At 51.0% G+C, this 15299-nt stretch overlaps 1 protein-coding gene across 1 annotated transcript in view; it reads right to left on the reverse strand.

Annotated features, from left to right (window-relative positions):
• Nucleotides 1-2032: 2032 nt before the first annotated feature.
• The window catches only part of MDGA1 (MAM domain containing glycosylphosphatidylinositol anchor 1), a 192345-nt gene continuing 179078 nt past the window's right edge, over nucleotides 2033-15299 (reverse strand). The window contains exons 15-17 of the mRNA XM_065401807.1: nucleotides 5861-5991; nucleotides 4086-4194; nucleotides 2033-2124 (exon numbers count right to left, since the gene is read on the reverse strand). Of these exons, the coding sequence (XP_065257879.1) occupies nucleotides 2033-2124; nucleotides 4086-4194; nucleotides 5861-5991 (332 nt within the window). The remainder of the gene's footprint in view (nucleotides 2125-4085; nucleotides 4195-5860; nucleotides 5992-15299) is intronic.

The raw sequence follows: 15299 nt of genomic DNA on the forward strand, positions 1-15299 counted from the left end.
GTGTTGGGCAGGTGATACACTGAGTTGATTTAGCTACACGCTATTGTGCAGAGAAGCCTAAATTTATGATAAAGTCATCAGAGAGGGCGGGGTGAGGGCATGTGTGCTGGTGACTCTACACCTGAGACAGGTCAGTGTACCTCTTCTGTGCCCTTGGAGTAGCAAGCAGACTGGGTGTGCCTCAGAGGAAAGAGTGTCACCTCACTGAATCTCCCCAGCATGCAATGACGCACTCCCCCCTCCTCCCCCCCACAGGTACAGCTAACATTATTCTTCAGTGGGAGGGGTGAGAGCAAGATAGGCCTCAAGCTGTTTCCAGCTGTAACAAGGTCAACATGGCTCCTACTTGGCTAGCCTATCGGAGACCTTGCTCCTGAGTTCACCTGGTACAGCAGATGCCTACACACCACATCACCCCCAGGCCAAGCCATGGCTGCGTTAGGGAGCAGGATGGATCTGGCTGGAACAGGGTCAGAGCCAAGAGGCAACTCTCCTGAGACATTGGCTTTATTCCTTCACGGTGGCAGCATGAACTCCATGAAGAAGAAATCCCAACTTTCTCCCTACCTGCACCCTCTTCCCCAGCAGCCAACAGAAGTGAAAACCAGAATGATCCCCTCTTTGGGATCCAGCCACCTGCTCTGCCCAGTCACCCAGGAGCTTTAGTGCCCATTCCATCCCCTGGTTCCTCTGATTGTTACTCTGGTGAAGGGAACCCAGCTGCCCCCCTGCACCTCCCTTGTGGCTAATACATCCTGGGAACCACAAGTCCTTGGAGCTCAAGGCAGCAGCTGCAATTTCAGATCCATTCAGAGGGCACAAGGGTTGGAGACTAGGAGAGGCCTGTGATTTGGGGTGGGGAAGTGTAAAGGGTGCAAATCCATGCCTCTCCCCACAGTCTGAAAGGAAACAGGAGTTTGGGGCGGGGAAGGCTAAAAATGGAATGAAGAAAGAAGTAAGTTAGTTAGTCAAAAAGATCTGAGAGGAGATCCTCGCCCCAAGGCGGCTGCAGCTCCCACTCCAATGTCCACTGACTGACAAGTGCTGTCCGCATGTCACCACCCTGCCAGCTCCATCCCACTGAGAAGCTTTTGTTTGCAGCCTCGGCTCCATCATCAGAGTTTGTGCACCCAGTGGTGGGAAGTGAGAGACGCAGAGAGAGAAGCACCTGGGAGCGTTCGGTGGCCGGTGCTGCAGTTGGATCAACCCAGGGTTTTTCCACCACTCAGTACAATCCAGATGATGGGTCCACTCCGCTGTTGTCTTCTTTGGGCGCGGCAGGAGGACACAGCGAGTGGGGGAAGGAGTGCGGTGTGGATTAAAGCAAATCACACATAGACAATTGAACACATGGAAGTCTGGAAGATGCGGATGGAGACACTGAAGCACATGCAGCATGGGGTGAGAGTCTATGGCCAACCAGCACGCGGGAGGTGAGCGGCCCCAAATGGAGGCAGGTGGGATGTTACCGTAGGGGCGCTGCAGCTGGTACACAGTAGCCAGAGCCAGCAGGATAACGGTGGAACACGGAGAGCCAAAAGGGGAGCGCTGCGGTACACTGTCTCCTAAGCTGTGGGCTCTGCAGTAAAGAAGGTAACAGTTCTGGTAGAAATTTGTGCTTTAATATATATATTTTTTTGTTTAAAACAAAGTTCCCACTTCCCTGAGGAAGTCCTGTCAGATGTTCCCAAGGAAACACGGGGAGGGGGAGTTTCCTCCTTCATTTGTTCTTTACATTTTTGTCATTCCCATTTTTCTTCATTCCTTCTTGTGTGATTGTTTTCTTCCTTCCTCTCTCTCTCTCTCTCTCTTATTTTCTGTTTTTTATTTTTATTTTTTTAGACATTATGACTTTCTTGAGGAATCCACCAGGTTCTGAGCAGATCCCTTTGTGTGGTCATGCTTGTCAGTCTTTGGTAACGTATGGACACTTTGGTGTGCCAGTGAGGAGGGGGAGGAAGAGGAGCAGAGGTGGCTGAGTAGGAAAGGAGCAGGAATGTCTTGGCCAGAAGACAGGAACGCTCGCTTGCCATCATCTGAGCAGCACATAAAGGAAAAAAGTCAGTGGCCCACCGAGAGAAGACCTGTGCAGGGTTGGGACGCCGCTCCCTGGAAGGGCGACTGCTGCAGGCCAGAGAGAGAGAGAGAGATTGGTTATGGAAAACAGACATACCCTGTAGAGCAAGTCAACCAATGTCAGTGCCAGCTGGCACCATAGGAAATTGCAAGCTCCACATACACTGGATACCTGCTGTCCCACCCTCTTTCTTGGGGATCCAGTTGAGACCGTAGCTGGGACTAAGCTCGTGGGACACCAGCATTCATGCTCAGGGACAGAAGTCAAGGAAAAACCAACGTCCCTCTTTCCCAGTGCAATGTGGCATGAAACTGGCTATTATAGTACAGCCATGGCTTCACATCCTACAGCCAGGAGGGAAGGGTCCCTCTTTAGACACCTCTCATGTCAGGAAGATATTGTCAAACTGGAGAGGCTTAGCGAAGAGGACCACAAATGATCATGGGGCTAGAGGGGTTTATTTCTGAGTGAAGATGAAAGAACTAAATCTTTCTTGCCAAAACAATGACTGAGGGTGATCTGAGATCCACCTACATGTATGTGAAAGGTGCATTTCCTAAGGAACGAGAGAGATTGTTCAGCGTGGGATGGTGAAACGAAGCCAAGTAAAACGTAGGCTGAATATCAGAACACATTTCCTGACCATAATATTCATTAGGCTGGGGAACTGTCTCCCCAGGGAAAAGGCACATTGCTAAGGACATTTAGAATGAGACTGAACAAGCAACTCCAGCGTATACTCTAGGGAACAGTCCTGCCTGGGCCTCAGAGGTGGACTAAACAGGCCCCAATACAGCTACTTCTGTCCAATCTTGAAATTCTAGGGTTCTCGGGTTAGCTGGCACCCTCAGTTCTGATGCAGTCTGTCCCTCATTGGAGGACTTGAGCCTTAAAAGCTCAAAGAAGATCTACCCTCTTTCCAAGGCTACTCAAATGACTAGTGTTAGCCAGCTCCACTGGTACAGGATCTGTGATGCCTCATAAGCCTCTCCAGAAATAGTGATCTTGCCACTGCCCAATACCCTGGCCAGACCTTGGCATAGTAATACAGAGTTCAGTGCCCAGTTGCAGGCTTCTGACCAGCTAGCAGGTCCAGCAACACCATCCATATGGATTCTGGTTCATTCTTTAAGGTCACGTTGACCCTGGACTGTTAATTGCCAGTTCAGGAGTTAAAGGTTCTGGAGCAACCGAACAGCAATGTCCTATCCTATCCGGGTTTTACCCGATCAGGCAGCTAAACACTCCTCCCCTTTCCTGTTGGAAGGCTTTGCTTTAATAATGTGTCATCATACACTGAGCAGTAAGCCAAATACTTCCCCATAAAACCCTCCACACCCTCCAACTCAACCCTCCCCCACAGACCCAACAGACATCCAACAGCCACCCTACACACCACCCACCCAAAGCAACCTCCCCCACACTCAACTGACATCCAACAGTCACCCTACATGCCACCCATCCAACACAACCTCCCTTACACCCAACCAACACCTACCCTACACACTGTCCACCCAACACAAACACCTACACAGACCCAACTGACATCTAACAATCCTCCCAAAACCCACACTGATCTAGCTGATATCCAACACCCCACAACAAACCAGACACCCAACTCTACATACTCCCATTGCACCAGCATTCACTCAGACCCAACTAACATCCAACACCCACCCTACACAAACCCAACCAACATACCCTCAACTCAAACACCCACACAGACCCCATTGACAACCAACACCCACCCAACACACCACCCACCTCCCCAGCGCCCACACCAACCCACCCACACCAAGCAACACTGACGTAAAAACACCACAGACACAAACATCCCGCTAACACTCACCCAGTGACACACACCGTGTACTTATACTTACACGTGCTCCCTCTCTGTTCACCGATACATGCTCATATCAATGCATCAGATCCCCCCACACCCATTCTTCCTCTAGTTGCCCCCCAGGTGCCCACTCACATGCATACTCAAGCCTGCTCACGCACTCACCTTTATTTGGGCCAATCGACTTCCTTGGGCAGTCTCCCCTTTTCAGAGTGACATCGTCAATGGCAATGTCCCCCTCATAGCTTGTGCCGCGGACGCCTTCAAAGATGATCTGTGGATCAGAGACACTGAACAGTGAGGGGGGCTGCCCCGAGGCAGGGAATGGCCTCACTGACAGGCCAGGCCCATGTATACAGAACAGGTAGGACACAGGTTGACACGTCCACAGACGCCAACTGCCCAGCACAGGTGCCATGACCGTGAGGGGGTTCCACCCCCAGCCCAGGGTTCCAGGCTCCTGTAGCCCACTGGTCACCCCCTGAACAGTCTCTGTTCCCTACAGCTACTTGGCTGCCCCCCGGCTGAGCCCCCTGAGCGGGATTTGTTGCTCTCCCAGCCCTCTGGTCACTCCCCCACAGCCCCTTGGCTGTTCCCCATGGGGCTCTTCTCCCACTCCTGCCTGAGCGTGGGGTTCCTTGTGCTTATCACCTGCCATGCCTGTACTGTGCAGAGGGTCACTCCCCTGAGTGCCCTTGGGCAGGCCAGTGAGGGACCTAGTGTCACCAAAGCACTGGGGTGGGAGTAAGTTGAACTGGGGCAGCCCCTGCTCCCCACTCCACCTTTGGGGCATCGCCTGCATCTCCATTTGGGGGCTGTAGGGCTCCCCTCCCTATGCCCCCCACCCTGGTCGGGAATCACGGAGAGACTGGCTCCTTCCTTCTCAGAGCCTGTCATTCATCAGCCTGAGCTCCCTCTTCTGTTCCCATGGTTACCAAACTCTGCCAGCAGCCCAGGGGCAGAGACTCAATCACTACCTGCTGGCGGCAGGGGGACACAATTGGTGCCAGCTCTCACTCACTGAAGAGAGGGGTAAAACCCAGCTTCTGGCTCGTCCCCTCTTCCCCCCCACCTCTACTAGTCCTGCATGGCCACTATAGTACCTGCTCAGCTACCCTGGAGATAGGGTGACCACATGTCCAGATTTTATAGGGACAGTCCCAATTTTGTTTTTTTCCCCTTATATTACCTATTACCCCCCACCCCCTGCCCCGATTTTTTACACCTACCTGGACAGAGCTCACACAGCCTGCTTGCCACTCAGCACCGTGCTGCACTCAGACTCTTATTTGTGATTTTATAGCACCCCAAAGTATAGGCACTTCACGCCTATACAACAAATCAGTGCACACAGACTCAGCACTCACAAGCAACCCTACAAACCAACCCAGCATGCAGGGATTGCATTAAGCACCCTACAGCAACTAATGGGTGCACAACCCTGCACTCACAAGCCCCAAAAGAGTGCCAAGCCCAGTGCTCACAAGCAACCCTACAACAAGAAACTAGTGTGCATGGCTCCAGAGCTCACAACCCTGCCCCCAACAACAAGCTCACAAGTGCTACAGTAACAGCCCAGTGCACAGATCCAGCATTCACAAACAACCCTGCAGTATCAGACCAGTTCCCAGGCCAGTGCTCGCCTCAACCGCAGATTGATAGTAACAAATCTGTGCTTGTGCATGATGGAATTAGGCAAGAGGTTTGCAGAGGCATGAAACCCCATTCTCCTTCCTCCCTGAAACTGGCTGTGACTTTTAGTACACTCCCTCCCCACAAGCTTGGGAGTGGGGAACTGCCCTGTGCCCTCCCGTGTACCATACATACCCTGTGTCCGTTCCCTGTTAGGGAACGTGTAACTGCAGGGCAGTTCTGGTGATGGCTCTTCCTGCGCATAGCATGCACCCGAGGGGCGGGGGGCAGCTCTAGCGCCTGTTTACCTGAAAGGGTCCTGGAGGGCTGATGGGGACGTGTGCTTGTTTCCACTCGTTTCCTTTGTTCTCGCTGAGCGACCAGACTTGGGTGTCAATGGCCCGTTTGTTCTGCACACGAACCAGAAGATTCAAGGAGCCTGCAAGAAAGAAACTGGACACTGGAGGCCTGGGTCAGACTCCATCAGCTTGCAGGTGTCCCAGAGAGTCCTGCTGAAACTGGGGCATTAAGGACCCTATGTCAATGGCCCAACAGAGCTGCCCAATGATTTCAACAAGGGTTAGTTGCCTATATCTTTGAAGATCTGGGCCACAGAGACCACCCGGGGCAGGACTATGCTCCTAGAGCAAAAGGACAGAAGGGGATGGGGACCAGGGAGGTCTTGAATAGAATCGTGGCATCTCCAGCCCCCGCACTGAAGGGCTGGGCTGAAGCCACTGCTGATCTTCCATGACTAAAAAATAAAAAGCCAGCGTGTTTGTGGCCTCCACACCCAGAGGTGTCATATCTGAGAGCAGGGAGGCGATAATACCCTCGCTCTATGTGCCTCTGGTCCGACTGCGGCTGGGCTGCTGTGTTCTGACCTGGGTACTTCACTCTCAGAGGCATCAGCCACAGGGCAGGGAGGGAGCAGTCCCTTTCCATACAGCTCTGGTCACACTGCACCTAGGAGCATTTCATATGTGGCATCCAAGTCTCAGAGGTAGGCTGGCATGCAACAGCAGATGTCTGTCTCTCTCTGGTTGTGGAAGGACCCCATCGGGGGGCTGCACTGTCAGAAAGCTATCAATAAGTTGGAGGATGTTCAGGGACGTGTAATCAAGATGATGAAATGTTTAGACTCGGAGTGGCTGACTCACAAGGAAAGGTTAAAAGCATGAAATATCTGTAACTTGGTTAACACACCACTACGGGCACAGCGGCACTGCAGCCGGGAGGAAGCCTCCCAGCCCAGGTAGACAGACACAGACTAGCTTGGCTTGAGTGAGTGCGCTAAAAATAGCAGCATGGATGTTGCAGCTCCAGTAAAGATGTGAGCTACCCACCTGAGCTCAGACCCAGATGTTGGGTGGGCCTGGGAGACTGAGCCGCAATAGCGATGCTGCTGTTTTTAGCAAAACTGTGCAAATCTGTCTACTTAGGCTGGGAGGATAGGTCCCAGGTGCAGTGTAGACATACACTAATGGGAAGGGAGAGAGATTGCCTAGAAATGGCCAAAGGGTGTCAGCATTAATGGGGAAGAGGGATTGCTCAGGGAGGTCCAAGGGACTGGTAGTAGGAGTTATGGGATTAAACCAAACAAGCTGAACAGCAAGAAAAAGTTCCCAACATGGTGAGACACAAGACTATGGAATAGTCTCCAAAGAGAAGGAAAGGAAACCCCATGTCTGGAGTTATTCAAACATCACCTTGGGTTTAAGCCAGGACTGGTGAGGAGGCAGGATGGATTGGCTGACCTAACATTCCATCTCTGATTCCTAGGAGGTGAATTTGAACAAGCGAGGGGAAAAAAATCCTGTGAATGGTAAGAGCAGATCCTTTCCCCGGAGGTGCCCATTTTGCACTTGGATTGACACCACGAGCCGAGGTGACGTGACACAGCACATCGCTCTCTGGAGAGGTCAGCCGGCGTCGCGTGACCTCGGGAAGACGGAGATAAGTGAACCCGGGCTCTCCTCCGTGGAAACACGGAGCCTGGAATGAGGGAAGTCACTGTGGGAGTCTTTAGCAAAAGACAGCTTTTAGCCACGGGCGTCCTTATGTCCTCCCTGCCCGCTGGCCTCAGAAACTCCCAGTGAAGGAATGTCTGATTGAAGAAGAATGAAGCTTGAATCTCATTGAGGCCGTAGGGTGAATTGATGGTCCAAGCAGGAACTAAATAACCCCATAGATCAATGTCAATGAGACTATGTTGAGCGCAGCTAATTACAGCCGCCAGAGCTGGGAAGGTGAGAGGTGCAGAGAGAGGAAAGAATTAGCATGAAGCTGCCAGTGAGCGAGGATTAAAAACAGCCATCCTCTATTCTAACCTCATTCAGTGACTGACGCTAGGATCTGCCATGCAAGAGCCTGGCTGAGCAGCCAGAGGTGGGACAAATCGTTCAGTAAATGGACTTTGGTGCCCTAGGAAAAAAAGAGAAGGCAAAACGGAAAGAGACTAAGAGGAGCATCTGGAATGTGAATTGGTGCCAGCTATGCACTGCCTGTGAACTCCTGATCAAGGACCAAACCAATCCAGAGCACAACCCCTGACTGTCAACTCCAGGCCTCTGCTCTGCAGTAACAAGGGAAAAGGAGCAAGGCTCTTACCTTTTGCCCAACAAATAATAATACTAATAAAATAAAAATAAATAAAGAAATAAATGAAATATAATAATAATACACACTTCCCAGGTGAGGATCTCAGAGCACTTTACAAACATCAATGAAGCCTCACAACACCCCTGCGAGGTGGATCAATATCACTAGCCCCAGTCTACAGAGGAGGAAACTGAGTCACAGAGAAGCTAAGTCACTTGCCCAAGATTAAGTTACAAATCAGTGTTAGAGCTGCAAAGAGAACCCAGGTCTGCTGACTCCTAGCCCCGTGCTCTAATTACTAACCCACGCTGCCTCTCTGAGCGTGCCTGGAAAGACATTCCCCTTGCCGGTCTTGGTGACTATGGCTTTCTGCTCGCTACTCTGATGGATTCATAGGGCCATGTTCAGACATGGCAAAAAGAGTGCAAGCCCTTTGAAATCAACAGGGTGGCAGCTACTTACGCCAGCTCTTGATCTGGCTCAGAGCCATAGAAATGAAAGATTTGGAAGATTTATGACTCCTTAGAGTCCATTCCTTCGCTCAGTCAGTGCTGGTTTGTTTCCTTAATGCTCTCCAGGTCCAGCCTAGCTTAAATGCCTCGTGACGGGAGTACCTCCTCTTGGCAATAAACCCTTGGCTCTAGCCTCCAGATGGGACCATCTGGTATTGTTGATCCTGGGCTATAAAAAGCAGTACAGCTTCCATTCCAGTGTAACAGCTGGGAATACTTAGCTGGGAAGATAGGTGGCATGGTGGAGCTTCACTGGGATGACAGTGGTGCCTCCTGCTCCACCCCACCCCTCATCTTCTGCTGGGGCAGCATGGTGGCATGACACACACAGACGCCCTCTGCTGGGATTGTGGGGGACTGAAGATTCTTTCTTCCCAGACCAGACCCCAGCTTACTTGAAGAGATGGAACAACAGGCTGAGAAGGTAGATCCCAGCCAGCCTGAAGATCAGCAAAGGCAGGCCTGCTCTATGCCACCCCAGCAGATGGGCTGTGAACATATGTGGCCTAATGCCAACAAGCTTCTGCCTAGCACCAGGAAGGCACCAGGAGAGGGCCCTGTGTCATGATCCAGGCTGATCTTGCCCCGAGTGCTGGATGTGATCAATGGAGCCCATGGTGCATGGCCTCATGCTTTCTAGGATATTCCTCTGAAAACAAACTCTGCGAGCAGGACCCAGCTGAGATCCACAAAGTCCTGACCAATGACCACATGCAGCTCTGGTGACTACGCACCTCTGTGTAACAGGAGCCTTCTCTCATCCCTGCTAATCCTCCTTGCTCCCTGCATAATTTTCAACCCCCTGATAAATACTTCAGATGGGTTCAGGTCAAGCCAAACACCTTATGCTTGTAAGGGGACCAAATGTTCCTCTCCTAGAACAGAGGTTGCATGTCGAACCAGTTGTTTATAAAGGCTGCCTAACAGCTCCAGGTGGGCATTCCCCAGTAGCAGACACTGTACAGTTCCTGGGGTAAGGAAGGATATGCTGGTGATTACAGCATAGGACAGGGAATCAGGACTCCTGGGTTCCATTCCCAGCTCTATCCCTCTATGACTTGCTGTGTGAGCTTGAGCAAGTTACTCGCTCTGTGCTTCAGTTTTCCCATCTGTGAAATGGGGATGATGATATTAACTCACTTCACAGAGGAGGATTATGAGGATTAATAAATACTTTACAAATGCTTTGTGACCCTTGGATGGAAGATGCTAGTGAGTGGGAGAGTAGTAATTATACTGACTTTCCAATGGCTCCACATAGGAGAAAAATCTAACTGGGAGATGCCTCCAGTCCTCAGCTCACAGCCATCAGAGATGGGCAAGTTCTGTTCCATTCATTCCCTGGGGGCCAGTGCAGGATGGCTGCCTGCAGTTAGGGCAGGGCAGGAAACATTTTTCCTATCCTATGAGAATTTTTGACATTTTCCCATCTCAAATTGAGATGCAAAGTTGAAATCTCGAAAACTTTCACAAACAGAAAATCTGAAAAGGTTTTTGACTCAGGTCAATCAAAACGTTTAGATAATTTTGAAAGGTTGTTTTGATTCTGACATTTTCCCTTTTTTTAAAGTGTAGATTTACTAATAGTTCCAAACAAAAAGTTGTTTCAACTCAAAACCCCCAAACCTTCTGGTTCAACAAGCTCAAAATTATTTTTGTTACCAAAAATGCATTGAGTCGAGTGCTTCGCTGACTCTGACCCTGGTTCACAAATTGTCTTGGTCTCAATGAATCAGCATTTTTCAGCAAAAAATGTTTTGCCGAAAAAATTCCTGACCAGCTGTACCTGCAATCGATCCTCCAACCTGGTTTTATTTTACGGTGATGTACAGTTTCTCATTTAGAAATCCACATCCTTACTGGTAGTTTTGTTGCCTCTTTTCATTCCCCCACCTCCTCCCCATCTGACTGCTGTTTGCCCTTTCCTCAAAACACCTGCTAGTGATACACAGATAAGGGGAGGCCAGGTGTCTGTTGCTAGAGTTCTGCAGCAGGTCGGAGCCCATAGTGACAGAGCGACACAGAGGAAATCCCTGGGCACTGCCAGTCTCATTGGTATCACCTTCCAATGGGGCGATCTTGGTATTTTATTTGTTATCTGTATCATTTCATCTTTTCTAATCAGAGGGGAAAATAAAGGCCTGTAATAAGTGAGGAGGAATCAATTACTGTGCGAGTAAGCTGTGCCTTCTGCTGGCTCCTTTAAGCCCAGAGCTGGCATTTCAGAAGAGTGGCGTGTACACAAAAGAGCACCAGCTGGGATGCCAGATACAGTAACCCAAGGGGATGCTGCTAAATGTTACCTGCTTGCAGGATGAAAAGGTCTTATTTCCGTTGCCATGGGATAGAAACTTCACTCTGTCGGAACTGCAACAAAAGTTAGGAACAGCTGGCACGGGTGGGCCAGTGAGCCAGGGAACGGAGGCGGGCACAGCACCCGAGGACAGGCTCAACCCTGGGAACAATGGCAGCTTAAGCCGCAGTGTGGCATTTTCCACAGTGCTTTTAGGCAACACAGAGTCGTACAGCGAGACTAACATACTGACCAAAGGGATTATAGATCTAAAAAGTATGGCTGGAAGGAAGCAAAGTAACTGAGAGATGAGGTCTGGCTAGGAAAAGGAGGACAGTATGGCGAGTGGAGAGATATCCACAGAGTAGTATGCATAATACTGTAGCCCTAGCTTGATGGAGTGGAGCGTGAAGCCAGGTGGTGTTTGGGATCACAGCGCAGACCCGGATTAGCTGTAGGCGGGGGTACAGTTTCGGATTCAATGGTGCTGAAACTCAGAACAGATGTTCCTGTAATATTCCAGCCCCAAAAGATGGAAATCTCATGAGATCAGCTGTTCACAGGCGATTTCGGCTGCATCCAGACTGCAGCCAGAAATTAGACTTGGGTCCAACTTCAAACCAATCAGGTCTGGGGATTCAAATCCCAAAACCACCTCAGAAATTCAAAGGGGTTTGGATTCTAGGTTAGATAAACAGAGATGTAAATAAGGGAGTGATCTACCATGCGGTAGATGTACAGGGTAGAGACAGATACACTACAGCTTTGTAGAGCCAACTGTAAGCCTAACACGAGGGCCACAGACCCTGACCCAGCCCAGAGAGACGAAGCCCTTCCTCCTGTAACCAGGCCTCTGATTCCGGGCACGGTTGTTTATTTTAACACAGCTGATCATAAAGCAAGCCCAAAGCTCAGAGCAGGCAAATCCCTGGAGCGAGCTAAAGCCCTCAAAAGGAACCTATTACTGTTCATAATCCCGGGAACAAATACAGGCCTTTCTCTCTCTCATTTAAATGAATGATAATGAAAAGCAATCAGCAGCAGGCTTGTGTTCTCAATTATGGTGCTGTGGCGGAAAGTTACCACTCAGAGGTGAGACACAGAGTGGGGAAAACGATCATATTGGTGATGGAGGGAGAGAAATACTATCAAGCTGCACTGAGCTGTAATTTATAGGAATGTAATTTGTCTCTGTGCCATGATAAGAGGTATTTACTCTTCCATTGTCTCTAATGATGCTTTGTATAGCAACATATGTGTAATAAACACAATTACAGGCTCTCAACAGCCTCCCAATCCTGCTTGCTCAACGCTTCGGTTCACTCCTATTTTAGTAGATGGGATTCCATCCAAGCTCTCTCGAGCCCTAGTCCTGTCTGTTGGATCACTCACACCAGACTCAAGAGCTCATTGCCGACGAGACCCTTCTGCATAGTGAGACTCAGCAATTTTACAGAGGGCAGGCTCAGTCGCTAATGAATACTGGTGCAACTGAGTGCTGGCTACGTGTGGGGAAGTGCTACCACAGTCTATAGTCAGTCAGAGAAAAAATATGGATCTCCAAGCATTTTGCATGCATTAATGAGTTAACCTAGGGTTACCATATTTGAACGTTCAAAAAGGAGGACACTCCACGGGGGGTGTTGGCCCCGCCCACAGTCCACCCCTGTTCCTCCCACGCTCCGCCCCAGGTCCCGCCCCCTCCCTGCTCGGCCCCACCACTGCACTCCTCCTCACCCCCTGGCCCGCCGCTGGCTTGCTGCATCCCTCCTCAGTCCCCCACCCACCGCTCGCCTCCTCCCACCTGCCACTCACCTCCTCACTCCCCTCCCAGAAACCCCCATGCCTGCCCCGAGAACCCCTGCCTGCTGTTGGCTCGCCGCTTCTTGCCTCCTCACGCCTGCCCGCCCACCCACCCGCTGGTAGCTCCCTCGCAGCTCGCCTCTTCAACTCCTGCTGCCCACCACTGGCCTTTTCACACACACACACCCCACCTGCTGCTGGCTCGCCGCCCGAACAAAAGAAAGTTTATTTAAGAATGAGGATTTAACTAGAAACAAGAGTGATGGAAACAAATGATTACAAAATCATAAAACGCGAACCTGGGCCTACACTTATCAAGAGTCATCTTTCTTATCTCAAAGTAGGTTCCTCCTCTTCCCACAAAGTTCAGTCTGTTTGCAGAGTTGGCTGGTTTCCCAAACACCAGGATCCAAACATTCATGAAAGCAGCCCTGTTTCACAAGGGGTTTCCTCAGTGAAAGGATACAGTGTGCTACTCCCTCCTCTGTGTTGTACTGAAAACAGCCTTTGTTTCTATTTGCACACAGGGCAAACCCCAGTCCTGTTGTAATGTTTCTTTTTTACCTTTAAAGCGTTTCAATTGTTTGCCATTGCCTCTGATGGTGTCCCATTCAAAGTCTTACTATTGTGCAAAGCTAAACAATTGAGCCTTGCATTGCATCACAGCCAGGTTAGGCAGGGTTTCAAATCCCCCTTGCCCCAAAGGGCCATTATCCCCTCGTGACTAATTTCTACTCCAAGTCTATAAAGCAGACTTTTAAGGTAAATACATTATTCCTTCAATATTACCCATGCACACGTCTCACAAAGATTCTCACTCTTGACAAGTTACCAGCCTTGTGTAGATCCCTTCCACGTTCCTCTTTGTGGGTAAGTGCCCTGTAAGACATGTTTGGGGTGCAGTGAGTTTGTCAGGCCTGCGGTGACAGCTGTTTGTGAAGATCAGGAGGCCCTTTGCCAAGGGGTGCTGGTGTCACAGTGAGATTGGGGTGGCTGACAGTATGGGGCAGGACCCTGAGGCTGGTGGGGCAGGTAACACTTACTGGGCTGGGGGGCAGGCGGTGCCAGGATGGGGCAGGGGCAGGTACCTGTCAGTCTCCAGCGCTCGGGCAGCGCCAGGGCCAGCAGCCTCTTCACCTCGGAGTCTTCCTGGCTTGCCCGGGGGCCGCTCCTCCTCTCGGGCTCCCTGGCCGCTGCCACCGCAGCGGCCCGGGAGGACGCGGAGCAGGGGGCGCCGCCACGGAGGAGACGCAAGGGGCTGGGCTCGGCTGGGGGAGCAGGCTGAGAGCAGCAGGAACCAGGCGCTGCTCGGGGGGAGCCGGGAGGCCCGAGCCCAGGGCAGCGGCAGCCTCCACAGCAGCAGGGGCAGGCGGGGAGCATAGCCCGACATGGGGCAGGAGAGGCTGTGCTGCTGCTGCTGTTTCCCGGCCCTGCCGGGAGGCGCCTACAGCCACTGCCCCCGGCCAGCCATAGAGCCAGAGCACAGGGCCCGGGGCCCAGCCCCGCCTGCTGGCCGCTGATAAGGGCCGGGCTGCAGCTTCCTGCTCATTGCCGCAACGCCAGGCCAGGAGTGAACCCAGCCCCCAGCCAGCACCCCCTGCTACCCCTGCCCGGCTCACCCCGGCGGCCTCCGCTTCCCCCGCATCACTTTCATGGTAGGGTTACCATAGGCCCATATTTTCCCGGACATTTTTAGATATTTAAAAATTCCTCCCTGACAGCGATTTAACAACTAAAAAGCCGGACATGTCCGGGAAAATACAGACATATGGTAACCCTAGTTAACCTCATGTGATAGGTACATATTGTAATGAACTGGCTAGTGTGTATACACACCACTGCCCTCTGTGGAATGCAATCAGAACTGCTCAGTGGTGTGTCATAGGACCTATACTGCTAGCGAGCAAGGAAGATTTTCCTTTAGCTCAGGTGGTAGGGGTCTGAGTTCTTGGAGTAAGAGGACCAGATTTCCCTTCTTGCTAGTGCCATGACTTTCTAAATCAGTATCTAATGCAGTGTAAATGGCAACATGATATGTTTAAATTGGCAACGTTCCCTCCATGGCAAACCTGTGAAAAATCAGTTACTTGTGCCCTGGTAGAGGCAATTTTGTTGGGTTTTGCCAGGGATTAAAAATACCCAATCGAGTATCTGCCAGAAGGAAGGGACAAAGCTTGGCAGGGTTCAAATCTGTACAGTCTCACTGTGGGCTACATCTTCCTGGGGCAGAAATGTGCAAAGGGAAAACAGAGTTGTATGTGCCCATATGCATGGGAGCGTCTCTTCCCCCACCTCACCCCCCAGGCCAACTTCATCCCTGCTGCAATTTGACATCAGTGGACTTGTAATGGAGCTACACGTGGGGGAATCTGGCTCATTCTATGGAAGCTGTAATTAGGGGTAGGCGCTGTGTGTACTCCAGCATAGAGAAATGAGCGACACGAGGCATTTATTAATTGTGCTAAAAATAACAGGCAAAATGCTGCAGTCGATCATGCAAAATGCCCACGAACCTTGTCTGATGTCCTTCCTGGGTGA

The sequence above is a fragment of the Emys orbicularis genome, chromosome 3, assembly GCF_028017835.1.
Source record: "Emys orbicularis isolate rEmyOrb1 chromosome 3, rEmyOrb1.hap1, whole genome shotgun sequence".
Taxonomy (NCBI): domain Eukaryota; kingdom Metazoa; phylum Chordata; order Testudines; family Emydidae; genus Emys; species Emys orbicularis.